Below are 26604 nucleotides of genomic sequence, written 5' to 3'. Positions count from 1 at the left end.
TTGGCATGGAAACACTGATAGTGGTACCTCAGTTTTTGGACATCTCTGCTGCTGAACTCTTTCGTTTTTGAACACCGAAAGCCCAGAAGTAAATGCTTCCGTTTTCGAAGACGCCTCAGAAGTCAAATGGCTTCCGCTGGGTGTTCTCTGTTGTTTTTCACAATTTTCTTTATTGAATTGGCAGATTACTCTTTGAGCCTTGGTTTTCGAACATTTCGGAAGTCGAACGGTCTTCCGGAACAGATTATGTTCGAAAACCGAGATGCCACTGTATTGGGCAGAGGATTTCCCAGTTCTCTGTTTTTCCGTCGAAAACCTTTCTGTTTCCTAAGTTCCTCAAAAGGGCACCAACCGCAAATTCAGTATTATGGAAGCCTGACAGTTTTAGCTTTTAGCTTTTGCTTCCTAAATGCAAGGAAAATAAACATGCTAAATTGGTTCGCTCGCACTCCAGAATAAATTCCAGGACAAGCTTTCTGAGGCAAAGTCCCCCGGATTTGTGTAGGGATTTTTTTCTGTTCCTGGTTTTCTGGAAAACCGGCGCCGCTCCCTGAGAATGGGGAATTTGCAGTTTCTGTGACCTGTCAAGTGATCTGTAGCAAACCCCCGCCGTGTCCACCTTTCGATAGCTCACCAGCCAAGCAATGCTTTTGCATGGGTCACTGGACATCAAAGTGTTTTGCTCTCCAAACCAACTTGACAATTGGAAATATTCTGTGTGGGTTAGTTTCCTCCCTCTTCTCTTTTCGTGAGTAGATTTATCTTCTCTTCTGTAGTTTGCTATAGTTGTAGTTCGCACTTGCGTCCAAATAAGACCTAGCAGTGATTAAAATTAACTGGGATTTTCCCCCAAACTGCGATTAAAAAAATATGGTTGGTTGGTTGGTTTTGCATTGTAAGGTTGATAAGATTCTACAAACAACGATACAAGAGTACACAGATGGAATTATAAAGAGAGAAAATTATCGCTTCCTACAGTATAAAAGATGCTCATTAAAGAAAGAAAGGGGAAATGAATTAATGAGCTTTTCTTAAATTGAATAGTCAATATTTAAATACCTTGCATTATTTCTGCTACATACAGATGCAAAATAGCTGCTGATGTTAGGTTAATGAGAGCCAATATTGACTACTTTGGTGTATTACAGTCGTACCTTGGTTTTCAAACGCGTCGGGAGTCTAATGTTTTGGCTCCTGGACGATAGAAAACAGAAGTGATTGTTCCAGTTTTCGAACGTTCTTTGGAACCTGAACGTCTGACCTGGCTTCCGATTGGCTGCAGGAGCCTCCTGCAGCCAATCGGAAGCTGCGCCTTGGTTCCCGAAGGTTTTGGAAGTCAGACGGAACGGGTTCCGTTCCAAGGTACCACTGTACTTTGACCCTACAGTAGTCAATAAAACCTGATCGGTTTCTGCTGGCTTTAACTTAGTTTTGTCCTCCTTCATTCGTGCCTGATTTTCCAGAGACAGACCCAGAATTCTGTATGCTATCCTGGCTTCTGATTTGATTCCAGAATGTCCCTATTTCCTGCTCCAGTGCTGCTGCCGCCGCGCTCAGGGAAGAGGATGAGTCGGCGCTGGTTCTAAGCGGCAGCGGTGAAGGAGCATCCCATTTAAAGCCCTTTGTGGCTTAGGGCCCTCATATCTACAGGACCGCCTCTCCTGGTCTGTCCCGCAGAGGACCTTAAGGTCCATGAATAATCATAGTTCAGAGGTCCCGGGCCCTAAGGAAGTCAGACTATCCTCCACCAGGGCCAGGGCCTTTTCAGTGATGGCTCCAACCTGGTGGAATGCTCTGTCCCATGAGACCAGGGCCCTTCAGGATTTAACCTCTTTCCACAGGGCCAATAAGACAGAGCTATTCCGCCTGGCCTTCAATTTGAATTCCGCCTGATCTTTTATTCCCCTTCCTTCCCTCCCCCTCCCCTTTTATGAAGATCACCCACTCTGGGATCCCACAGCTAATTCTCCCCTGGTCTCCTCGCTGGCCCAAAGAGGACTAATTTAGCCAGCTAGCCATCTAATGTTTATTGGATGGATTTCCCCCCCAGATTGATTTTTGAATTCTGAATTTATTGTTATTCACATTTTATATTTTATTTCATGCTGTTTTTTTGTTGCATTGACTAATTTAAATTTGTTGTTAGCCGCCCTGAGCCCGGTTTTCTGAACCGGGCATGGCGGGGTATAAATAAAAAATTATTATTATTATTATTATTATTATTATTATTGCCTCTCCTTGACCTCTCCATGACTACCACTGCCGTCCTCCCTCGGGCAGCCCATAGCGGCTACTGGAGAGCAGGAGAGGAAGAAAGGAGGAGGAGAGCGGGAAGAAAAACGGGGAAAAGTGAGAAATGTCCCTATTTTCATCTGAGGAATGTTGGAGGGAATGGGCTTCTCATGGACATCTGGTTGGCCACTGTGAGAACACGATGCTGGACCAGATGGGACTTTGGCCTGACCCTGCAGCCTCATCTCATGTTCTTAGGAGGAAACCGTGGATGCAATTGTGTCCTCGCAATCTTGCTGCAACCCCAGCAGCTTCCTTACTAGCCGTAAGCCGATTTCCCTATCCCCAGAGTGGTTTTGGCCATAGCTGTCAACCGTCCCTTATTTGGTGGGAAAGTCCCTTATCCCAGCGCTGTGTCCCGCTGTTGTCCCTTATTGATGATGTCCCTTAAATTTCCCGGGTTTCAAAGGAAGCAGCTCCTCTCCCTCCCTCCCTGCTGGCCAGGGAGGAGGGAGGCTCCAACTGTGTTGCTTGGCTGCGTTGCTCACCCAATAAGGAGTCTGAGAACGACTGGGGGGTGGAGCTTGCATGCCTTGTGCCGATCAAATAGCCCGCCTTGCCTGGGGACTCGCCTTTGCTCAGCGCTTCCCAGCGGAGAGGTGACGGTGGTTTTCCTTGCTGCATCCCCTTTGCCGGGTTGCTGCGCTGTGGGAACCACCGCTTGAGGCTTCGTTTGGCTGCTGGTTGACTAAAATCCCTTATTTCGGCTGCTGATCCCTTATTTTTGAGGCTGCTGGCCCCTTATTTTCAAATCTGTAAGTTGACAGCCATGGTTTTGCCCCAGCTCTCCGGCAGCATCCCTGACTTGCCAATAGCCACCATCCTCTGTAGCCATGGAAACGGATAAAGGCTCTTTAGAAGTTCGCATCGTTGGCTCCCAAACCTTTCAGAAAATGCAGCGGTATGTCCCAGAAAAAAAAGCCTGTTTGGGAAGGGAAGTCGCAGAGGGTAATCTCTTTAGAAAAGGAAGGTGCCGTCAGCCCTGAAGGTGAGGCAGCCGAAAAGTATTTACAGCTTGGAGTCTCTCCGGACGGCTTAATTATAGGAGCCGCCTTTCCAAACCGAGAAGCCGATTGTATCTTTCCCTGCTGGTTTTTGGACTAGAATTTGACTCCGCCGGCTGGCCGACTCAAATTAATGTGTGAACTCCTACCTCCATCTCACCGCTTTCTTGGTTTCCGATTTGCAAGGTTGATTTGCAAGGTGTTAGGTTGCTTCAACATCGCCTGCTACCAGAATCCGGTTTCCTTTTATTTTCACTAACAGATGCGTGTTATGCACACGTTCCCAAATATATATGTATAGTGCATTTTTGTACGCATTATTTTGTCTGGAGAACTGCACCCCAAGATTCAGAGAGGTGGTGGATTTTGAAAGATGGTTGTTTCAGGAGCTGCAAATTCTGGCAGTTCCTTCACGGCGAAGCTACAGGGAACTAAGCGGAGGGCCTTCTCGGTGGTGGCGCCCGCCCTGTGGAACGCCCTCCCGTCAGATGTCAAGGAAATAAACAGCTATCTGACTTTTAGAAGACATCTGAAGGCAGCCCTGTTTAGGGAAGTTTTAATGTTGGGTGTTTTACCGTGTTTTTAATGTTCTGTTGGGAGCCGCCCAGAGTGGCTGGGGAAACCCAGCCAGATGGCGGGGTATAAATAATAAATTATTATTATTATTATTATTATTATTATTATTATTATTATACGGTGGTACCTCGAGTTAAAAACAATAATGACATAACGGTCTTCTTTTGAAAGTAATGATAAATTTAACAGTAGAACCTCTACTTACAGCCACCTCTACTTGGGCCCGATCCAAGTTGCGACCGCGGCAAACCCGGAAGTAAATACTGTGGTACCTCGGGTTACATACGCTTCAGGTTACAGACGCTTCGGGTTACAGACTCCGCTAACCCAGAAATAGTACCTCGGATTAAGAACTTTGCTTCAGGATGAGAACAGAAATCGTGCAGCAGGAGGCCCCATTAGCTAAAGTGGTACCTCAGGTTAAGAACAGTTTCAGGTTAAGAATGGACATCCGGAACGAATTAGGTTCTTAACCCGAAGTACCACTGTACTGCTCTATTGTGTTTATGTTGTATTTTCACTATATAATGGGTGCAGCCCTGGCAATTCTTGCTGTGAGACTTGCGGAGGGAGGGAGTTTGTAAGGAGTCCAGAATTGTGCCCCCATTGCCCATCCGAGAAATGGCAGAGGATTGCATGTGATGGGTCAGGTATTGCCAGCCTGTTAGGGTCCGATTTCATCCTGTTGTTCCATCTGCCCTTCCAGTTCTGCCGTCAGCGAACCCTACTGCAGCCTCTTCTCTTTGCAGACGTTTCAAAGACTTATTTCCCATTTCATGTGGATTTTCAGATCTGTTCTTCCTAACTTAGTTCGTGGCATTGGAGGCTTAGGAGTTCTCTGTGTGTGTTTGCGTGTGTTGTAATGACTTCTGAAAATTCACGCTGCCAATTTACTTGCAATTCTGGATGCGTGCCAAAGAGACTGCCGACACGTAATTGGGATATTTTGTTCCCCACACGGGGGGGGGGGGGGGGAGACGGTGACTTGAAGATCAAAAACAGATCAGCCAAAAACGAGGCCTTGGAAAAATATATGATAATGATAATAATTTATTATTTATACCCCGCCCATCTGGCTGGGTTTCCCCAGCCACTCTGGGCGGCTTCCAACAGAATATTAAAATGCAGTAATGCATCAAACATTAAAAGCTTCCCTAAACAGGGCTGCCTTCAGATGTCTTCTAAAAGTCAGATAGTTGTTGTTCTTTTTGACATCTGGTGGGAGGGCATTCCACAGGAAGGGTGCCACCACCGAGAAGGCCCTCTACCTGGTTCCCTGTAACTTGGCTTCTCGCAGTGAGGGAACAGAAATACCGGTTTTGAGAGTTTAGTTTTTTTACTGTATCTATCTTCCCGAAGGAGCCCAGGGTAGCAGGCAGCCGTGGTAAAACGTTCCCTGCCCCTCTTTTTCAGTATCTTTCTTGCTCGTGCCTGTGATGTGCCTTGCGACGTTAATTTAATGTGCCTGCTTTTTGTGATACGTGCCGCGGCTTAATGTCACAGTTGGAAGGTCTGCATCCCCAAACCCTCCTTCCGCTTCATGAGATTTAAGCACCTCGCATTCCGCGCTTGCTTTGAACCCGCTGCTGTTCCTGGCTTGAAAGCAGAGAGGATCGAATTCTTGCAGTGTCCTTCTTAGGCTTATCAAAGAGCTAAAGAGAAACCAGGAACCCAGGGCAGCAGTCGCCATTACAGTGGTACCTCGGGTTACATACGCTTCAGGTTACAGACTCCGCTAACCCAGAAATAGTGCTTCAAGGTTAAGAACTTTGCTTCAGGATGAGAACAGAAATCGTGCTCTGCGGCGGGGCGGCAGCAGGAGGCCCCATTAGCTAAAGTGGTACTTCAGGTTAAGAACAGTTTCAGGTTAAGAACAGACCTCCAGAACGAATTAAGTACTTAACCCGAGGTACCACTGTACAGTCTGTTTACGAGACGGTATTCGCTCGAGGGTGAGGGAAGCCATCTTGGGAGAGCTTCAGAAGTTGGGCGGCCCATCGCATCCGAGATTTTCCACCCTGCCAGGTAGACAGATGTTGGGTCTTGATTTCTCACCTACCGCCTTCCTTTTCGCCTTCAGGTTTTCGACAACAACTCTGACGCCATTCCCATCCACGCTATCGGAGTGCTCACATCTATTATGAGCAACTCTCCTTCGGCCAAGGTAAGGGACACGCATTCCTCGCCTCTTGGGACCATATTTATTTTTGGTAAAATAAGGAGCACAGGATGAACAGCAAGAGAGACAGTGTGGCGCAGCGGTTAGAGCATCAGACTAGGACCTGGGAGACCAGGGTTCGAATCCCCTCTTGGCCAAGCAGCTCCCTGGGTGATCTTGGGCCCGTCCCTGCCTCTCAGCCTCACCTACCTCTCAGGGTTGTTGTTAGGATTAAATGGGAGGACTATGTATGCAAAGGGACGCGGGTGGCGCTGTGGGTAAAAGCCTCAGCGCCTAGGGCTTGCCGATCGAAAGGTCGGCGGTTCGAATCCCCGCGGCGGGGTGCGCTCCCGTTGCTCGGTCCCAGCGCCTGCCAACCTAGCAGTTCGAAAGCACTCCCGGGTGCAAGTAGATAAATAGGGACCGCTTACTGGCGGGAAGGTAAACGGCGTTTCCGTGTGCGGCTCTGGCTTGCCAGAGCAGCGATGTCACGCTGGCCACGTGACCCGGAAGTGTCTCCGGACAGCGCTGGCCCCCGGCCTCTTGAGTGAGATGGGCGCACAACCCCATAGTCTGTCAAGACTGGCCGTATGGGCAGGGGTACCTTTACCTTTTTATGTATGCAAGCTTGAGCTCCTTGGAGGAAAAGATAGTGGGAGAAAAATGCAATAAATAATAATATATACAGCTAAAGCTGGAGACATAATAATAATAATAATAATAATAATAATAATAATAATAATAATAATTTATTTGTATCCCGCCCATCTGGCTGGGTTTCCCCAGCCACTCTGGGCGGCTTCCAACAAAGATTAAAAATACATTAAAATGTCACACATTTAAAACTTCCCTGAACAGAGCTGCCTTCAGATGTCTTCTAAAAGTCTGGTAGTTGTTTATCTCTTTGACATCTGGTGGGAGGGTGCCACCACCGAGAAGGCCCTCTGCCTGGTTCCCGGTAACTTTGCTTCTCACAGGGAGGGAACCGCCAGAAGGCCCTTGGAGCTGCACCTCAGCGTCCGGGCTGAACGATGGGGGTGGAGACGCTCATTCAGGTATACTGGACCGAGGCCGTTTAGGGCTTGAAAGGTCAACACCAACACTTTGAATTGTGCTTGGAAACGTACTGGGAGCCAGTGTATGTCTTTCAAGACTGGTGTTATGTGGTCTCAGCAGCCAGCCCCAGTCACCAGTCTAGCCGCCGCATTCTGGATTAATTGTAGTTTCCGGGTCACCTTCAAAGGTAGCCCCACACAGAGCGCATTGCAGTAGTCCAAGCGGGAGATAACTAGGAAGACAGGTAGCAGCCTCAGCAACCCTGTTGCCAGAGGAAATGTATCTAAAAGAGTTACTAAAAATGCATTTGTAGTCCAAGGAAGAAAAAAAGGTGTGAGTTCTCACAACTCTCTGCATGTGGTTTGAAAGACACTTCGGTATATTATTGTCAAGACGTGGCTTCATTTGATACCCACAGAAGGCAAGATCTATTTTCTTGAATCATGAGGGGTAGAAACTTGAAAATGTTGTGTGCAGTACCAAATTCCCCACCAGTTACCTGCCTGTGTATTTCCTTGGGGGAAGTACAGTGCTTGAGATAACACTGATGGCAGCAAGTAGAAGAATTATCCTCTTACCTTTAACAAGATTACTTAAACAAAGATGCGATTAGAGTCTCACACCCTCCAACGTCCCGCAGAGGAAAATCGGGATGCCCATCTTTCGGGGCCGCACTTTCATGAGAACCAAAAACGGGACATCCCAGGATCCAATCCGAAGCTGGGGTGCCTTCTGTAATTCTGGGGTGTCCCGCCCAATTCGGGTCTGGAGTCTCAGATACATTCTCACTTAAGATTCTGATCTGGGGTTTGTAGAACAGAGTCAGCGTCTAGGAACCTAAAAAATAGGGTTGTGTTCAACTAGATCAGGCGTAGGCAAACGCGGCCCTCCAGATGTTTTGGGACTACAACTCCCATCATGCCTAGCTAACAGGACCAGTGGTCAGGGGTGATGGGAATTGTAGTCTCAAAACGTCTGGAGGGCCGAGTTTGCCTATGCCTAAAGTAGATTATACTCAGAATAGACCCATTCAAATGAAGAGACCCAAGTTAATTTATGTGGGTCTAGTCCAGGGGTCTGCAACCCACGGCTCCGGAGCCGCATGTGGCTCTTTTACACCTTTGCCGCGGCTCCGGGGCGGATACTAGCGAGGGGAGGAGGCGCATTGTGCGCCCCGACACTCCCCACTGTGGCGGGCGCTGTACTGGCAGTGACGTCGCATGGGGCGGTGCGTGCGTTACGATCCTGTATATATAGCATTAAGGTAAGAAACAATATATGCAGTGTTATGTTTATTTTAAATGTCACAATGGTTTTGCGGCTCCCAGTTTTTTTTTTCTTTCCGGAAACGGGTCCAAGTGGCTCTTTTTGTCTTAAAGGTTGCATACCCCTGGTCTAGTCTAAGCGTTGGCCGTTTTGAAAGTGGGCGGTGTGTTTTGCGTGTGAACTTTTGTAAAGTTCTTCCGAAGTCCTAAACTCTAGGCTGGTTGGAGATGGATGATCTATTTCTCTCAATACCCCACAATATTTCCTACCTAGATCTGAATGCTCACTTTATTATTCATACGTGCCACAAACCAAAACTTGAGAAGCAACTAACATCTCTATTTTGAGTTGGGACTTTCCGACTTTACACTGATTTTATTCCACCACTGACTTCTTTAGCTTTAACTGAACTCGACACTGTTTTTGTGTTTTGTTTAATCTTTGAACAGTCTTCATGCTGAAAGCTTGTGGGATTGCCTTACCCCTTTTGCACCCGTCCGACCAATTTGATCTGTAGACTTAGCCCTGCTGCAGCTGCCGCATAAAACCCAAACGCGTAGATGCTTGCACGTTCAAATCTTTTGCTGTTAATCTGAACGCTCATTTAAATGTTTAGAAGTACTTGTTTTCATTGGCAATTTCAACACTTCCTGTAAACTGCTTAGAGGGGTTTGGTTACAATCAAGCCAGGATATAATTTTTGCGACCTAATAAAGAGCTCAAACACAAAACAAATCGCTGTTCACCCACTTTTGCCTTGGCCAACCGAATTCTGTGCTATATTCATGTTGTTTCTTAATCACATAAGCTCCCGGCAAATGCATATGTGGACGTCAGGGTAACGGAACGAGAAATCCCAAATCGTACTTGAAGCAGAATAGAAAAGTTTGAGCCCCCCCTCTCTAATTCCCCCTCCCCAGTTTGCTTTGGGTGGGAATTCGGGAATTAATGGCCTGATCTGCTCTCGCTAATCCTTAACGGCAGCCTGCATTTTTCAGGAGGTGTTCAAAGAAAGAATTGGCTATTTGCACTTATATGAAGTTCTGAAGAGCCAGAGTCAGCCGACCAAGAAACTGCTGCAGGAGCTCCTCAACATGGTGAGATCTTTTTGACAAGAGAGAATTAAAATCTGCCAGCACGTTGGCAGAGCTAAGCAGGATCCGTCCACAGTTCAGTTGCATGAAAGGCGTAATATCAATCAATCAATCTTTATTACGGGCCAGAGACCCAACAAATCGTTAGAAAGCAATGCACAATTCAGACAGCAATGCACAATTCAAACAGTCTACCTCCAAACAGTTGGGATGCGGGTGGCGCTGGGACGCGGGTGGCGCTGTGGGTTAAACCACAGAGCCTAGGACTTGCCGATCAGAAGGTCGGCGGTTCGAATCCCCGCGATGACGGGGTGATCTCCCGTTGCTCTGTCCCTGCTCCTGCCAACCTAGCAGTTCGAAAGCACGTCAGAGTTCAAGTAGATAAATAGGTACCACTCCGGCGGGAAGGTAAACGGCGTTTTTGTGAGCTGATCTGGTTCACCAGAAGCGGCTTAGTCCTGCTGGCCACATGACCCAGAAGCTGTACACCAGCTCCCTCGGCCAATAAAGCGAGATGAGCGACGCAACCCCAGAGTTGGCTACGACTGGGCCTAATGGTCAGGGGTCCCTTTACCTTTGTTGTTGTTTAGTCGTTTAGTCGTGTCCGACTCTTCGTGACCCCATGGACCGGTTTTGATTGCTGCAATAATGGAATGCTGAATGGTTTAGTGTTCGTAAAATATGCAGGGATTTATGTTATGCAAAGTGAACCATGGAAAGAGAGGAAGGGAAGTCATTGGTATTTTAAGGATGTTTAAATGAGTACAGTCGTACCTTGGAAGTCAAGCAGCTTAGTTCCTGAACGTTTTGGCTCCCAAACGCTGCGCAGACATGGAATTGAGTGTTCCGGTTTTCGACCGTTCTTTGGAAACCAGAGGTCCAACGAGGCTTGTGATTGGCTGCAGGAGCCAATCGGAAGCCGCGATTTGGTTTTTGAACGTTTTGGAAGCTGGACAAACTTCTGGAACGGATTCCGTTTGACTTCCAAGGTATGACTGTACAGTGGACGCTCGGGTTGTGAACGTGATCCGTGCGGGATGCACGTTTGCAACCCGCAGGATCCGCAACCTGCAGTGGTGCATCTGCACATGCACGGCTTGTGATTCGGTGCTTCTGCGCATGCGCGGCCGCCAAAACCCAGAAGTAACCCGTTCCGGTACTTCTGGGTTTCGGCGCTCCATAACCCAAAAAAACGCAGCCTGAAGCGTCTGTAACCCGAGGTGTGACTGTATTTTAAATTGTAAAACAGAAAATTTAATAAAAATATATTTATTTATTTTTTAAAAATGATTACAACTTGACTCTCCCCCCACTTCAGGCCGTCGAAGGCGACCACAGCTCTTCTCCCGCACGCCTGATCCACAACGAGCAGCCCCTTTTGATCCTGATCATGTGGATCCCAGAGCTGAAGTCCCGGGAGCTCCAGATCTTCCTCTCCGAGTGGCTCAAGAAGATCTGCGATGCCTCGCTGCAGAGCCGTACCACCTGCGTCAAGGCAGGGATGGTGAGCTGCCTGCTGGATGCCCTGTGTGCCACGGGGCAGGAGCTGGACCCCAAGTGCTCCGAGAACCTCCTCTACCTCCTGCAGGTCTTTATTATTATTATTATTATTATTATTATTAAATTTTATTTAACATAATTCTTACAAAATACTGCAAATACATACATACATATATATTTCAGATAAAAGCACACACATACAGTGGTACCTCAGGTTACAGACGCTTCAGGTTACAGACTCCACTAACCCAGAAATAGTGCTTTAGGTTAAGAACTTTGCTTCAGGATGAGAACAGAAATCGTGCTCCGGCGGTGCGGCGGCAGCAGGAGGCCACATTAGCTAAAGTGGTGCTTCAGGTTAAGAACAGTTTCAGGTTAAGAACGGACCTCCAGAACGAATTAAGTACTTAACCCAAGGTAGCACTGTATATAAAAAGAACAAAAAAGAAAGAAAAGATAAAGAAAAAATAAGAAGAAAAATTGGAAGAAGAAGAAAAGTTGGAAGAATTCTTCCAAATTTATTCTTCAAATACCTCAATAATAAAATTTCATTCATTGACTTCCATCGCTTACACTGCTCTTCCAATATACATTTTAAGCAAGATTGTATCTGTTATTCCATATTTTTCCCATACAATCTCATACAAATAATTCTAAACAATAAGTTTTCTAAATCTTTCATCAATCTATTCTAAGCACAACCAATACCTTACGCTTAATCTTTGTCTACATAAATAATCATTTAAACATTTCCGTTGTTTCTGGATTATATTTTTTGGTTTTGGTCTTATCAAATCAGTCAGCTTTGCTAATTCCAAGAATTCGCATAATTTATTCAGCCATTCTTCTTTGGTTGGGACGTAATTCCCTTTCCAATTATTGGCTATTAACTTTCTCGCTGGTGTTGTCGCGTACAGGTCAAATATTAATTTTGTCATTTGGGATGTCACCATTCAAAATTCCTAATAAGTATGATTCTGCTCTTTTATTATGTGATGTTTTTATTAGCTTTTTAATTTCCTCGTGTATCATCTTCCAGTATTTCTTAATTTCCGGACATGACCACCACATGTGGTTTAATGTTCCAGTCATTCTATTACACCTCCAACACTAATTATCACCCGATTTTTTTCATTTTTGGTGACAGGTCTTGGGCGGCCTCTCCATCCGGCCGGGGGAACTGAGGCAGCTCCTGAAGCTCCTCCGGACCGAGCAGGGCAAGGGGCCGCACCCCTACACCGTCCAAGTCATCCGGGCCCTCTCTGGGATGGCCAGGAAAGATGGCGCCGAGCGGGCATTGCAGTATTTCGACCTCACGCCCAGCATGGCGGGGATTATGGTGCCTTCCATCCAGAAGTGGCCCGGGAGCGGCTTCGCCTTCCACGCCTGGGTGTGCCTCGTCGAAGAGGCCAAAGACTTCCCGGAGGAAGCGGCCAGGCTGAAGCGGAAACAGCTGTACAGGTCGGTCGGAAGGGGGCAGCGGAAATCGGGCTGGGTTCGGGTGGGGGCGGAATGAATGAATGAATCTTTATTTGCGTCAGCCATCGGCCATAGCGATAAAGCAACAGTACGATATACAAAGAATAGAAATGGAAAGTCAATTACTGTGGTACCTCGGGTTGCATACACTTCAGGTTACATACGCTTCAGGTTACAGACTCCGCTAACCCAGAAATAGTACCTCAGTTTAAGAACTTTGCTTCAGGATGAGAACAGAAATTGTGCGGTGGTGGCAGCGGGAGGCCCCATTAGCTAAAGTGGTGTTTCAGGTTAAGAACAGTTTCAGGTTAAGAACGGACCTCCGGAATGTATTAAGCACATAACCCGAGGTACCACTGTATTAAGAAGTAACTTAAAATGGGGTAGGTTTCATTTTATCTTATATTTTGGAAATGTGCATCCAGTTTTTTCCCCTTTAATTTTTTTGGGGGCCCCAGGAGAGTGGAACCCTAAGCTTATAGCTTGTTTAGCTTCTACGTAAATCCGGCACTGGGTCTCAGTGTGGCTCCTGTGAGCAAGGGAGAAATCCATCCGGCCAGCTTGTAACCTACCCTGTCCTTCGATCCCCCCAGCTTCTTCACCACCAACGGGACGGGCTTTGAGGCCTTCTTCACAGCCGACGGGACGCTGGTGGTGGCTGTCTGCACCAAAAAGGAGTACATGACGGTGGCCCTGCAAGAGTTTCCGTTCAACGATGCAGCCTGGGTGAGTAAGGGGCTGGAGCAGACCTGGCTGCAACCAGATTCCTTGGCGCCCTTAATCCTGCCTCTGTGCCCCTATTGGGATTATCGGTGTAAATGTGAGATACGTTCCGCTGTAAATGAGAGCCATGAAGAAGCTGAGCTTTGTTGTTTCTTGGTGTTGTCAAAGCAAAGCAGAATGTCTGTAACCCGAGGTACCACTGTACCTAGTTTTTAGAGGAGGAAAACAAGAAAAAAAATCTTATTTCCCCTCCCCCCCCCAGCCCCAAAGAGCAGTGTACAGGCTGCGCGCAACCTCTCCCTGCCAGAGGGGTTGCGGGCGGCTATGGCACAAGCCAAGACAGTGAGCAGGATGGATCCCGCTCGCTGTTTTGGCTTCCTCTTTAGCCCCGTGCAGCCTCTCCCTGCCAGAGGGGCTGCGCGCGGCTATCCCTGAAGCCTTCCGAGCGCAGCGCAAGTTCCCACTGCGCTCCTCAGCCTTCTGGTTCCTTTTGCTGAAGACTCTCCTGGCTTCAGCGAAAGGAACCTGAAGCCTCCGGAACGCGGAAGGAGTGCTCCCTCTGCGCTTTGGAGGCTTCGCGTTGCTATCGCTGAAGCCAAGGAGCCAGCATTCGCTCCATTGGACGCACACACATTTCCCCTTAATTTTTGGAGGGGGGGAAGTGTGTCCTATAGAGTGAAAAATACGGTATTCTGAATCAAATATTTTATTCAAGTTGGAAGAGGGAGGGAGGGAGGGAGGGAGGAAGGAAGGAAGGAAGGAAGGAAGGAAGGAAGGAAAGAAGGAAAGAAGGAAGAAAGAGAGAGGGAGAGCTCACATTTCTACGTGTCTGTGACGGGCAGCTGCCTTGCCTTGCCTTGCCTCTGAGGTGACGCCGGAACCAGAGCAAAAAGATGAGGATGAGACGCCGGGACAGGAGCCGTGTAAGCGGAACTCACTTTGCTTGAATTACAGTCAGCTGGGAGGAGGGCGGGAGGGGTTGCTGTCCGTCCCTCCTCCCGCCTCGCTGTAAAGCAAGAAAAGTGAGAGCTGTGCAGAGCGTGTCAGCAGCTCTTGCTCTGCTGGCTTCACAGCGAGCGACGGACGGGAGCCATGGCTCCGGCTGCAGAGGCATCCCTCAGCTCGCGACTGCAGCGGCAGACGAGGGATCCCTCTGCCGCCCAGTGCATTCGCTCCATAAGACGCACAGACATTTCCCCTTACTTTTTAGGGGGGGGAAGTGCGCCTTTTATGAGAGCCAGTGTGGTGTAGTATGCAATAATAGGCAGCAGAAATACAGACACACGCCGAGAGAGAGACACACAGAGACACACAATCTCACTCTCAGTCAAGAGCGAATTATCTGGACCACGCATGTTACTCTGGTCAGCTTTGAAGCCTGTAGGTGATAGACAGGTAATAAAATTGGTTGAGCAACAAAAAATGAACTGTCGTCGATAATTTCAGAACACGGCTCTAGGCCTAAGTGCCTTCCCCTGGCTAAACTGAGGTTTGGGATATTTTGCATAAGACAGAAGGAAATTCAGATCCATTGCACTGAAAAAAACAAACAATCCCAAAACATAGCTTTGTGACGCTTATTCTGTATGGGAGCCAGTGTGGTGTAGTGGTTAAGAGCGGTGGACTCGTAATCTGGTGAACCGGGTTCACTTCCCCGCTCCTCCACATGCAGCTGCTGAGTGACCTTGGGCCAGTCACACTTCTCTGAAGTCTCTCAGCCCCACTCACCTCACAGAGTGAAGGGAAAAGAGAATGTTAGCCACTTTAAGACTCCTTTGGGTAGTGATAAAGCAAGATATCAAATCCAAACTCTTCTTCTTCTCTTCTTATGGAGCGAAAAATACAGTAAGTTTGAGAACCAAGATACCAGTGTACTGAACTGCACAGGTGCTGTTTGAGCGGAATATGTTGCTCGATGGACCCATAAACGCCTCCTTCCACTCTCTCCCCCCCCCCCAAAACAGCACTGCGTCGATGTCATCCATATCACGGGCCGCCGTCCCTTCGGCCAGAACCTCGTGAACATCTACGTGGACGGGGAACTCCGGAAGACGGCTCAACTGCGGTTCCCCTCCCTGGGCGAGGTAGAGGCTCTTCCCGCAACCCCTCCTGCTTTGAGGGAACCGTAATTATGTCTGCCGGGGTGGGGGTGGGGGGACATGTTAAGACTGTCCTTGGAGAGAGTAGGGGAATCAAACCGCAGAAACAGGAGAGGAGAGGGCAAAAGACCAGGCAGCGGCTCCTGGCAGGGTGAATAAAAATCAAATATTTTTTTAAAAAATCATAGTGGGTCACCTGCATTGGCAGGTAGCAGGATTCAATTACTGGGGAGCCAGGTGGATAAAAATCCATGATTTTTAAAAAATAAATAAATGTTAAAAATCAGATTTTATTTTTTTAAAATTGGATTTTTTTATATTTAAATTGGATTTTTAAAATAAAATGCTTTTGGAGGAAAAATCTTTCTAAAGAGAGTTTTTCTATTTAAGTTACATTCTAGTCCAAAGGCTATTCATCAGGAAATGAGGATTTGTTTTAAGCTTTTCATGTGTGCTAAAACTCAGTCTAAGTTTTGTTTTGTTTTTAAACACATTTAACCACATCGGTTAACAAACATGGATACGTATGCTATGCCGTTATTGTTTTAGTTAAATAAATTGCTTAAATTGTTATTAAGGAAATGTTTATTTTTCTCCTCCAATCAAGCACGGCAGAAAAGTTGTCCAAATATAAACAGTTAAACTTATTAAGCCTCACCATATTTTTGTAGTTATCTGTCTACGTATTTCTAATAGTATAACCAAATCAGTAATTTTTGATATAAGTGCAAAAACTACTCTGAAAATTTATTATTCCAAAAATGAAATTGTAAATATGCAAGAATGAGTCTTTCTGTAAAAAATGATTTAAATCAAGTCTTACTGACTAGTGATTTAAATCGTGATTTACATCAAATCCACCCTGGCTCCTGGCAAGAGAATAAAGTTTATGAGCTGATGGTGGAGCCATGTAAAATCCAGTATATCTGAAGGAGCGGCTCTACCCCCATCGTTCTACCTGGACACTGAGGTCCAGCACCGAGGGCCTTCTGGCGGTTCCCTCGCTGCGAGAAGCCAAGTTACGGGGAACCAGGCAGAGGGCCTTCTCGGTGGTGGCACCCGCCCTGTGGAACGCCTTCCCACCAGATGTCAAAGAGAACAACAACTACCAAACTTTTAGAAGACATCTGAAGGCAGCCCTGTTTAGGGAAGCTTTTAATGTTTGATGTACAGTGGTGCCCTGCAAGACGAACGCCTCGCAAGACGGAAAACCCGCTAGACGAAAGGGTTTTCCGTTTTGGAGGCGCTTCGCAAAACGAATTTCCATATGGGCTTCCTTCGCAAGACGAAAGCCCATAGGGAAATCTCCGGGACAGCGGGGAAGCGCAGCGCGTCTTCCCCACTGTCCTCGGACCTCTGGCGGAGGGGCGGAGAGACCTTCTCCCCGCGCCAGCCTTCGGATGGCTGTCCTGAAGACTTGGGGTGGGAGGAGGGTTTTCCTTCCCACCACCAACATTCAGAAGGCTGTTCTGAATGTTGGCGGTGGGGAGGAAAAACCCTCCTCCCACGCAAGCCCCGGGAACAGAGGAAAAGCGCTGCGCGCCTTCCCCTCTGTTCCCGTACCTGTCCTGAAGGCTTGCGGTGGGGAGAAAAGCCCTTCTCCTCACCGCCAGCCTGGCAAGCGGTTTCCATAGGAACGCATTAATTGATTTTCAATGCATTCCTATGGGAAACCGTGCTTCGCAAGACGAAAAACTCGCAAGAAGAAAAAACTTGCGGAACGAATTAATTTCGTCTTGCGAGACACCACTGTATTACAGTATTACAGTATTACAGCTGTAATGTATTACAGTATTACAGCTGGAGAACTCTTGCAAGTCAAAGAGGGGTGCTCTGGGTTGGGTGAAGCAATGGTCTGACTTCTGTGTAAGGCACTGTCCCTGCCATTCGGGACCCCCAAAGCAATGAAGGCCAAAGGCTGGAAAAGAGAAGGGGCCCAGTATTTGGGGTCCGGTGTTGCGCCACCCAATCTGGTTCATTTAATCCAGTTTGCAAGGAACAGGTTCGATGTTCCCTGCTGTCCTCGTAAGCCCAGCAAAGCGTGTTGTTGATTTTCCGGGAAGGACGCCCTAGTTTTGATGGGGGTTTGCAATTGCAGGGAACGCAACCACAGCCGCTCGAGCTGGGACTGATGGGAATTGTAGTCCACGAGGTCAGCAGGGAGCCGGGTGGATTGGATTTAAATCAAATCGAATTAAATCAAATCGATTTAAATCACTACCCAGTAAGACTTGATTTCCTTACAGAAGGACTCATTCTGTAATCTTAGTATTTACAACCAGATAAAGGTTTCATTTTTTGGAATAACAAACTTGCACAAGGATTACACAACGATCCCAAGACTTGTGGAGTATTCTGCTCACAAGGTTGTGCTTTCATTTTCACTGCTTTACGCTTAGCCACTTGTGCAGATCTAATGCACTCCAAACAATCTATTCATCGAACCTCTTGGAAATTCGCATTTAAGAGGTAAGGGGTTGGTTCTGTGTACATAAATGTGCAAAGGAACGATGGGATTAAGGTTTCTTCCTCAACACTGTATCTTTATTTTACAACCTTTTTCCTGCGAAGAAAAGGCATGTTACTTCTGCAAACACAAATTCACCCTTTTGAGAATTGCAAAAACGAGCATCCGTGATAATACCGTCTCGTTAGAAAAAACTGCCCCAAATAATCTTACGGAAACCTGTGGAAGAGCTTGACATTTCTCCTCCAAACCATTTTTTTTATTAAAAGAAAATATTAATTTTTATTAGATGTTACAAAAAAATGAAAAGAAAAAAAGAAATAGAAATAATACATAGCCGTACATAAAAACATTTAGCTACACAATTTCCCAGAATGCAGACTAGAAAAGAAGATGAAAAAGAAAAGAATGAAGAGAAAAAAATACTTTTCATAATCAATAATTCCAAATTCATACTTCAAACATTACAATATATAAATCCTAGTTAAAATATTATAATAGACTTCCACCGCATTCACCACGCGTTTCTTGGTTGTCTAATTCACCTTTACATCTGTTCTTCAGGCACTTCCTTTCCTTAAGTTCTTTCATAGTCCGTCTAATCTTTATTCTTCACAAGGTTAGTCTAAGCATGACCGAACGTTCGTTTTTTATTTTTTAAAAATCTGATTTAAATCCGATTTATTTTTTTAAATTGTTGATTTTTATCCATCGGTGGGGGGGGGGCTGATGTAACCCTGCAAACGCTCTCCTCAGCCCCCCGGCAGATGTGTGGGGAGTTTGCGGGGGACGCTTTTTCTAGCACTCGCAGTCAGGCTTGCACACACATTCGCCTGCACTGCAGACACCACAACTTGGTTGCGCCCGCCTCTAACACCATGTTGCTTTGGTTAGAGACCTTGGCCCGGCCCAAAGAGAACAGCCTTGCCCGGCTATGGAGTGGGCAAAGGCAAAAAGTCTGGGTGGCTGGCCGCCGCATTTCCAACAGGGCAGGAGAAAAAGTGATGCTTCTCATGCAAATAAACCTATTTATTTATTTTATTTTTTGCAAATCTTCTTTCCTAGTCGTTCACCTCCTGCTGCATCGGCTCAGCCGGCCACCGGACCACCACCACCTCCGCCGTCCACCCCTCCCCATCCCACTCGCCGGACCTGGGCTTCCCATCCCACCCCTCGCTCAACCGCTCCCAATCGTTCCCGGCCTCCCTGGCCCCCCACGCCTGGACGCCCATCCCCCCGCAGCCCCCCCGGGAAGGCGTGGTTTCGGTCACGGTGGCCGGCAGCCAGGACACCGAATGGGGGGTTCCCACCTCCCTAGAGGGTCACCTGGGCTCCGTCTCAATCTTCTACGAAGTCCTCCAGCCTGCTCAAGTGAAAGCGCTCTACTCCTCGGGACCAAATGTGACGTCGCCTTTTAAGCCAGAAGGGGATTTTCTGGAGCTCGGCAGCAAATTGCTGCTGTATTACACACCGCAGGTGAGTGTCAAGGCAGGAGCATCCCTCAGCCCTCTCTAAGAAGCGACAGACGGTACAAACCCTAAGGTGCGCAGCCTGGGAGTCATTTTGGCAGTGGCGTAGCGTGGGGGGTGCAGGGGGGCCGGCCGCACCGGGCGCAACATCTGGGGTTAGGGCAAATCCATGGGTTAGGGTGCGCAAATCCACAGGTTAGGGGGCGCAAATCCACGGGTTAGGGGGCGCAAATTACTTGCCTTGCCCCGGGTGCTGACAACCCACGCTACGCCACTGCATTTTGGACTCACAGCTGTCCGTGGAGGCGCAGTTCAGTTCTGTGTCCAGGGCTGCTGTCTACTAGCTCCATCTGATATGCAGGATGAGACCCTCCCTGCTCACAGACAGTCTTGCCAGAGTGGTGCATGCTCTAGTTATCTCCCGCTTGGACTACTGCCATGCGCTGTACATGGGGCTACCTTTGAAGGGGACCCAGAAACTGCAGTTAATCCAGAATGCAGCAGCTAGACTGGTGCCTGGGAGCGGCCACCAAGACAATATAACACTGGTTCTGAAAGACCTACATTGGCTCCCAGTATGTTGCCGGGCACAATTCAAAGTGTTGGTGCTGACCTTCAAAGCCCAAAACGGCTTCAAATGCACAGTATACCTGAAGGAGCGTCTCCACCCCCATCATTCAGCCCAGACACTGAGGTCCAGCTCCGAAGGCCTTCTGGTGGTTCCCTCCCTGCGAGAAGTGAGGCTACAGGGAACCAGGCAGAGGGCCTTCTCGGTGGTGGTGCCTGCTCTGTGGAACGCCCTCCCAGCAGATGTCAAGGAAATAAGCAACTCTCTGACTTTTAGAAGACATCTGAAGGCAGCCCTGTTTAGGGAAACTTTTAATATTTGATGAATTGTTGTGTTTTCATATTTTGCTGGAAGCCACCCAGAGTGGCTGGGGAAACCCAGCCAGATGGGCAGAGTATAAATCATATATTATTATTGTTGTTGTTGTTGTTGTTGTTGTTGTTGTTGTTGTTATATATTGTTGTTGTTGTTGTTGTTATATGTTGTTGTTGTTGTTGTTGTTGTTGTTGTTGTTGTTGTTATTCCACATGCATGGACGTGTCCTCTTTCACCAAGCCTGTGAGTTCCCCCACCAAGAGATTTATACTTAAATTTCTATTTCCCCTTCCTCTCGTGTGACTTTCTAGGCCTGCAAGAACAACATCTGCCTGGACCTTTCCCCGAACCACTTCTTTGACGGGAGGCTGACTGGACACAAAGTGGTGAACTGGGATGTCAAGGTACGGGCGTCATGACGCAGCAGCCGTGGAGCGGGTCACCTCTTGATTCCGTTCTAGGTCTATGGGCACGGTCAGAATGGTGGGCCCTGGGGGGGGGGGGCAGAATTTTCAGGGAGCTTAATTTGCGGAGTGCATTGGTTTGCACCAGTTGCTTGTTTCCCTCAGAGTAGTCCCATTGCAGTCGCTGCATATGCATTCATCGTGCGTTGCTTCCCGTCACCGCAGATCCATTGCTTTCTTCAGAAATCCTGCCACTTTTTATATTGCAAACGTTCTGGATTGTTGTTGTTTAGTTGTTTAGTCGTGTCCGCCTCTTTGTGACCCCCTGGACCAGAGCACGCCAGGCCCTCCTGTCTTCCACTGCCTCCCGCAGTTTGGTCAAACTCATGCTGGTAGCTTCCAGAACACTGTCCCACCATCTCGTCCTCTGTCGTCCCCTTCTCCTTGTGCCCTCCATCTTTCCCAACATCAGGGTCTTTTCCAAGGAGTCTTCTCTTCTCATGAGGTGGCCAAAGTCTTGGAGTCTCAGCTTCAGGATCTGTCCTTCCAGTGAGCACTCAGGGCTGATTTCCTTCAGAATGGATAGGTTGATCTTCTTGCAGTCCATGGGACTCTCCAGAGTCTTCTCCAGTACCAGAATTCAAAAGCATCAATTCTTTGGCGATCAGCCTTCTTTATGGTCCAGCTCTCATTTCCATACATAACTACTGGGAAAACCATGGCTTTAACTAAATGGACCTTTGTTGGTAAGGTGATGTCTCTACTTTTTAAGATGTTGTCTAGATTTGCCATCGCCTTTCTCCCAAGGAGCCTTTCTCTCCTTCATGGATCACTGCCTTGCCGTGGCGAAGGGGCTTGAATAACTCAGAGAAGCTATGAGCTATGCCGTGCAGGGCCACCCAAGATGGACAGGTCATAGTGGAGAGTTTTGACCAAACGTGATCCACCTGGAGAAGGAACCGGCAAGCCATTCCAGTCTCCCTGCCAAGAAAACTCCATGGACAAAGACAACGTTCTGGATTATGTGGGGGGTTCTGTCCTGCTTTCGTTGTGCCGCAGTGCGAGAGGGCCTCTGCGGATGTCAGTGATGCCTCTGGAGAAACATCACAGAATTGCCCATAAAGCAGAACGATGTGCAGACGGCCCAGTATAATCCAAGCACCAATGTACTATCATTGCATCAGTGAAGTGTTGCAGAATACTATTCCTGGTATCTGTCTCAGGAGACAGAGGAGGAATGTGCCATCTAAATTCCACTCAATATTGATCCAGAGTATATTCCAGTGTACAGTTAGCAGCGTAGAAACCTAAACACGTTTCAGGATTCCCAAAAAATAGACCAGAGGCAATGAATACTTCATCCAGCAGAGATTTACTGCTACTGAAGGCAGATGAGGAGAATGGTCGCAAATTTAATACATTCAGGATTGGCGCTGTCAATAAGAAACCCAGTTGCAGCTGACTTGACTTAAATTTACAATAACTTATAATAAGTCTAAATCTTAACACTAAGCATACTATCTCCTGCCAACCTAGCAGTTTGAAAGCACGTCAGAGTGCAAGTAGATAAATAGGTACCACTCCGGCGGGAAGGTAAACGGTGTTTCCGTGCGCTGCTCTGGTTCGCCGGAAGCGGCTTAGTCATGCTGGCCACATGACCCGGAAGCTGTGTGCCAGCTCCCTCGGCCAATAAAGCAAGATGAGCGCCGCAACCCCAGAGTCGTCCGCGACTGGAACTAATGGTCAGGGGTCCCTTTACCTTTTTATCTGAAATATGTATGTATGTATAGAACACCACACCAGAAGGAAGAGAGAGAGAGAAACAGAAAGTGAAACCCAGGCTCCTTCTGGCCTTATTATTATAGTCAGCATGACCTTGACAGAAGAGATAACATAACCAGTTTCCACCAGCTGTATTCAGCTTCTCTGAAGGAATAACCCAAACATCAGGAACCTTCTTGTTTCTTTCACACAGAGAAGCTTCCAGAACCCTCTGGAATTAAGTAGAATAGGAAAGACCTCTACACACCAGATCAATACTTTCTCTACTGAGAAATGCAAAGTCACAGAATGCTCCTTTGGGGGTGAGGTCAATCTGTTGGGTGGTTGCAGCGCCTGCTGTGGCTGTAGAGACTGATATGGGAGAGACATGTTTTGTTGCAGCCAGGGCAGATGGTTGTGTTGCTGCAGATACACCACGGCACTTCTTCTCTCTGCGTTCCTCCCAGCAGTCATTCCTCCTCTGGTTACTGCTATAAATGCATGACCTGCCTGCTTGTCTCCAGGCACTGCGGTCGTCTGCAAGGGATTCCCACAGGGGGAGGTTGATGTGAGGTTGATGTTTCAAGCTTTCGTGTCACATTTGCAGACATATTTGTAGTGCAGAGTTGGTCTGCCCACAGGCCTGGTGCCTGAAGCAGGTGTGAGGAGCTCGTCCTACACTCGAGTAGGACCCTGGCAGAGATACCTGCCTGGCTGGCATGTTCCCTGACTCCTGGTCAATCGTTCAGGATCTTCAAAAGCTTTCTTGTGCCCGAACATCACAGAGACTGATGCCAACAGACATTGGCACACTTAGGGATCCGCAGAGTCTTTTCAGTTTGTGTAACAGACCTCAGCAACTCAGCATTTTGGCTAATCTACTTTATTTACAGATAAACACACACGGAGCACTGCAACATGGCTCCCTCTCTCTCTAGCATCAGACAGCAAAGAGAGAAAGAACAAAGGACAACAGTCCCACTTTACGGAACACAGTAACACAAACATCCTGTCTCCGTCACTTCCCACTCTGGGGAGTCAAAACATACACCGTCATGTAATAGACAACAATCCCATGACTGCGATCACGGAGCAGGAATTCTAACAGCCAGCTCCGCATAGAGCACATCCTTGGGGATCCTGCCATCTTCCATTCTGTGGATATGGCCAAGCCATTGTAGAGGCACCATTGCTAAAAACCATCGAGGACGACTAGCCATGATAACTACCTTCTGCTACCAGTGTTGGAGGCAGTATGCCTGGAAACCTCAGTTGACGAGAGAGCATTGCTATGCCCAGGAGCTGCTTGTGGGCTTCCAATGGGCACCTGGTTGGCCACTGGGTTAGGTGAGCCCAGCGAGGTTCTTCTTGGGCTCTTATGTAAAGCAAGAATGAGGACCACATGGCCCTCTAGAACTTGATGCACTCCAGCTTCCATCAACACCTACAAGTATGGCCAAGGATCAGAGATCATTGAAGTTTATTTACTATTATATTTATCTCTCACCTAATCAGTTAGATAAGGGACACGGGTGGTGCTGTGGGTTAAACCACAGAGCCTAGGACTTGCTGATCAGAAGGTCGGCGGTTCGAATCCCTGCGACGAGGTGAGCTCCCATTGCTCGGTCCCTGCTCCTGCCAACCTAGCAGTTCGAAAGCATGTCAAAGTGCAAGTAGATAAATAGGTACCGCTCCGGCGGGAAGGTAAACGGCGTTTCTGTACGCTGCTCTGGTTCGCCAGAAGCGGCTTAGTCATGCTGGCCACATGACCCGGAAGCTGTACGCCGGCTCCCTCGGCCAATAAAGCGAGATGAGCGCCGCAACCCCGGAGTCGGCCATGACTGGACCTAATGGCCAGGGGTCCCTTTACCTTTTTTAATCAGTTAGATGCTGGCCCCTGTCCTTCAAGCAATGAAGCTTCATAACCCACCCCCAGGAAAACTGGTTCTTGGCACCTTTCTGTCTCATGAGACATTGGAGTTCACCTTCTGGGGTGAAGTCAAATCGCTGCACTAGCAGGGCTTGGGAGAGCACAACAGTAAGAGCTGTTCGACAGTGGAATTTGCTGGCAAGGAGTGTGGTGGAGTCTCCTTCTTTGGAGGTCTTTAAGCAGAGGCTTGACAACCATATGTCAGGAGTGCTCTGATGGTGTTTCCTGCTTGGCAGGGGGTTGGACTCGATGGCCCTTGTGGTCTCTTCCAACTCTATGAGTCTATGATTCTATGAGTCTATGATCTTGGTTTGGAATTCGGTGGTGAATACCGCCGTGCAGAAACCAGCCAGCCTGGGGGAGAGCCCTCTGATGGTCTCACAGTGCTTTATGGTTCTTGCAGGACGTGGTGAATTGTGTGGGTGGAATGGGGGTGCTGCTCCCCCTCCTGGACCAGGTGGCGTCTCAGAGGAAAGAGTCAGAAGACCACCAGGAAACCCACGACTTGGTGGGCCCGGAGCTGACCTCTTCCCGCAACGCCCAGGGCATGGTCATTCCGCTGGGGAAATCTTCCGGTTATCGAGGTATCCAGGCTGAATTTTGTGTAAACCCGTTTGTTTGTTTGTTTGTTTGTTTGTTTGTTTGTTTGTTTGTCAGCCTCTGTTGAACATCACTGGTCACTTCACCCCACTGCTCTATAAAGGCTGATTTTAAATTATTGCTTTTAATGAATATTAAAGATTTGTGACAGAGGTTTTCAACCTTTTTGAGTCCATGGCTCCCTTGACCAACTACAGTGGTACCTTGGGTTAAGAATTTTACAGTGGTGCCCCGCAAAACGAACGCCTCACAAGACGGAAAACCCGCTAGACGAAAGGGTTTTCTGTTTTGGAGGCGCTTCGCAAAACGAATTTCCCTATGGGGTTGCTTCGCAAGACAAAAAAATCTTGCGCTTCCCCGTGGGTTTTTTTCGCTTACCCCCCCTTTTCCTAAGGCGCTAAGCCGCCTATCAGCTGTTCCGCTGATAACCCGCTTAACAGCTGATCACTGAAAGCCACTAGACTGCTGTAGCGCTAATCCGCTAAGCTGTCAATGGGCTTGCTTCTCAAGACGAAAAAACCGCCGGACGAAGAGAATCGCGGAACGGATTCTTTTCGTCTTGCGAGGCACCACTGTATTCGTTCCGGAGGTCCGTTCTTAACCTGAAACTGTTAGCTCCTGCCAGCCCTCCCTCTCCCATGGGTCAAAGATCCTTTCCTTCAAAACAGTTTTCTTTCCCCCTCCACCCACAGAAGGTAGACTGGAAAGGAACGGGGTCGCTGCCTTCCTGCTGCTGATTAAGAACTTCATCCATTGTCACCCAGTCAACCAGGAGAGCCTGGTCCAATGCCAGGGGCCAGCCATCATCGGAGCGCTTCTGCAGAAGGTAAGCGATTACCATGCTGGTACCAGACTTGCCCAGATTGATCAGGGTATCTGACTTTTCCAGGTGAAATGTGTTGGCATTTTGCATTTTGGTTAAAGGGGGAAATATGAGCTGTAATAAAAGGGAGAATTCCCTAGATGCCAGGGTCTAGGTTTGGGGCAAGTACTCTATGGTGAGAGAACCCCAGCGGAGATTTAATATCACAAAAGGTTCAGCAAAGCGTAGCGTCAAAATATAGGCTGTTAGACCTTCAAATATCCCCTTCTCAGCTGCTTCCAAAGTTCCTCACTTTTGCATGGAAAGAGACCACACGTTTGGTGAGTTGAAAGTGGTTTACTTACAAACTCTTTAAAGGTCAGGTTCATGTGCTTTTCCGTACAGCAGCGAGAAAACACAGGGAGTGTAAGTTAGGTTCACAAGTGGTCAATGTATCTAAATTATTTGTATAGAAACACAAAGATGGCTTGTTTATAAACCACAATCGATTTTATTTTATTTTATAATTTTTATTGAATGATTTTATGTTACAAAAAACAATACAACCATACTACCACTAAATATCATTAAGAAATAAAAATTACATACATCAATATTTAATTTGTTATTTGTTATTTACTGTCTTATTTCCTCCCAAACATTCCATACAAAAACACACATATGTACAGACACCCACCCTCCCACCCACCCACCCACAAAAAATGATAATAAAAGTAAATATTTTCCCCCTTTTATCTTACAAAATCTTTTCTTCAACTTTGACTTCCTGTCAAGTCCCTTTGCATATATTTTATCTTACAATCGAATGTACACGAAACAAAAAACCTTTCTATATAAATTTTCCAATATATACTGAAAACATAATAAATCCTTAATTGTTGTCCACCTCCTTTTAGTTCCTTTATGACTCGAATGCTAGCACGGAGTCAAAACTATTATTGTATTTTTGAACATATCTTCTATAACCACCCCATTTTTCCGCGAATTTTTGCTTTGAGTTTCCTCTGAGTTTGCTAGTCA

At 47.4% G+C, this 26604-nt stretch overlaps 1 protein-coding gene across 1 annotated transcript in view; it reads left to right on the top strand.

The window, feature by feature from the left end:
- NBEAL2 (neurobeachin like 2) overlaps window positions 1–26604 on the top strand; it is a 199812-nt gene that overhangs the window by 118655 nt on the left and 54553 nt on the right. Inside the window, exons 11-20 of the mRNA XM_077936672.1 lie at window positions 5953–6036; window positions 9351–9449; window positions 10765–11034; window positions 12094–12407; window positions 13019–13151; window positions 15113–15232; window positions 18780–19190; window positions 20378–20470; window positions 24565–24745; window positions 25454–25587. Coding sequence (XP_077792798.1) covers window positions 5953–6036; window positions 9351–9449; window positions 10765–11034; window positions 12094–12407; window positions 13019–13151; window positions 15113–15232; window positions 18780–19190; window positions 20378–20470; window positions 24565–24745; window positions 25454–25587 — 1839 coding nt within the window. The remainder of the gene's footprint in view (window positions 1–5952; window positions 6037–9350; window positions 9450–10764; window positions 11035–12093; window positions 12408–13018; window positions 13152–15112; window positions 15233–18779; window positions 19191–20377; window positions 20471–24564; window positions 24746–25453; window positions 25588–26604) is intronic.

Source organism: Podarcis muralis, chromosome 12 (genome assembly GCF_964188315.1).
Source record: "Podarcis muralis chromosome 12, rPodMur119.hap1.1, whole genome shotgun sequence".
Taxonomy (NCBI): domain Eukaryota; kingdom Metazoa; phylum Chordata; class Lepidosauria; order Squamata; family Lacertidae; genus Podarcis; species Podarcis muralis.
The sequence above is the reverse complement of the archived record's forward strand: the minus strand, read 5'-3'. Positions and strand labels throughout refer to the sequence as shown.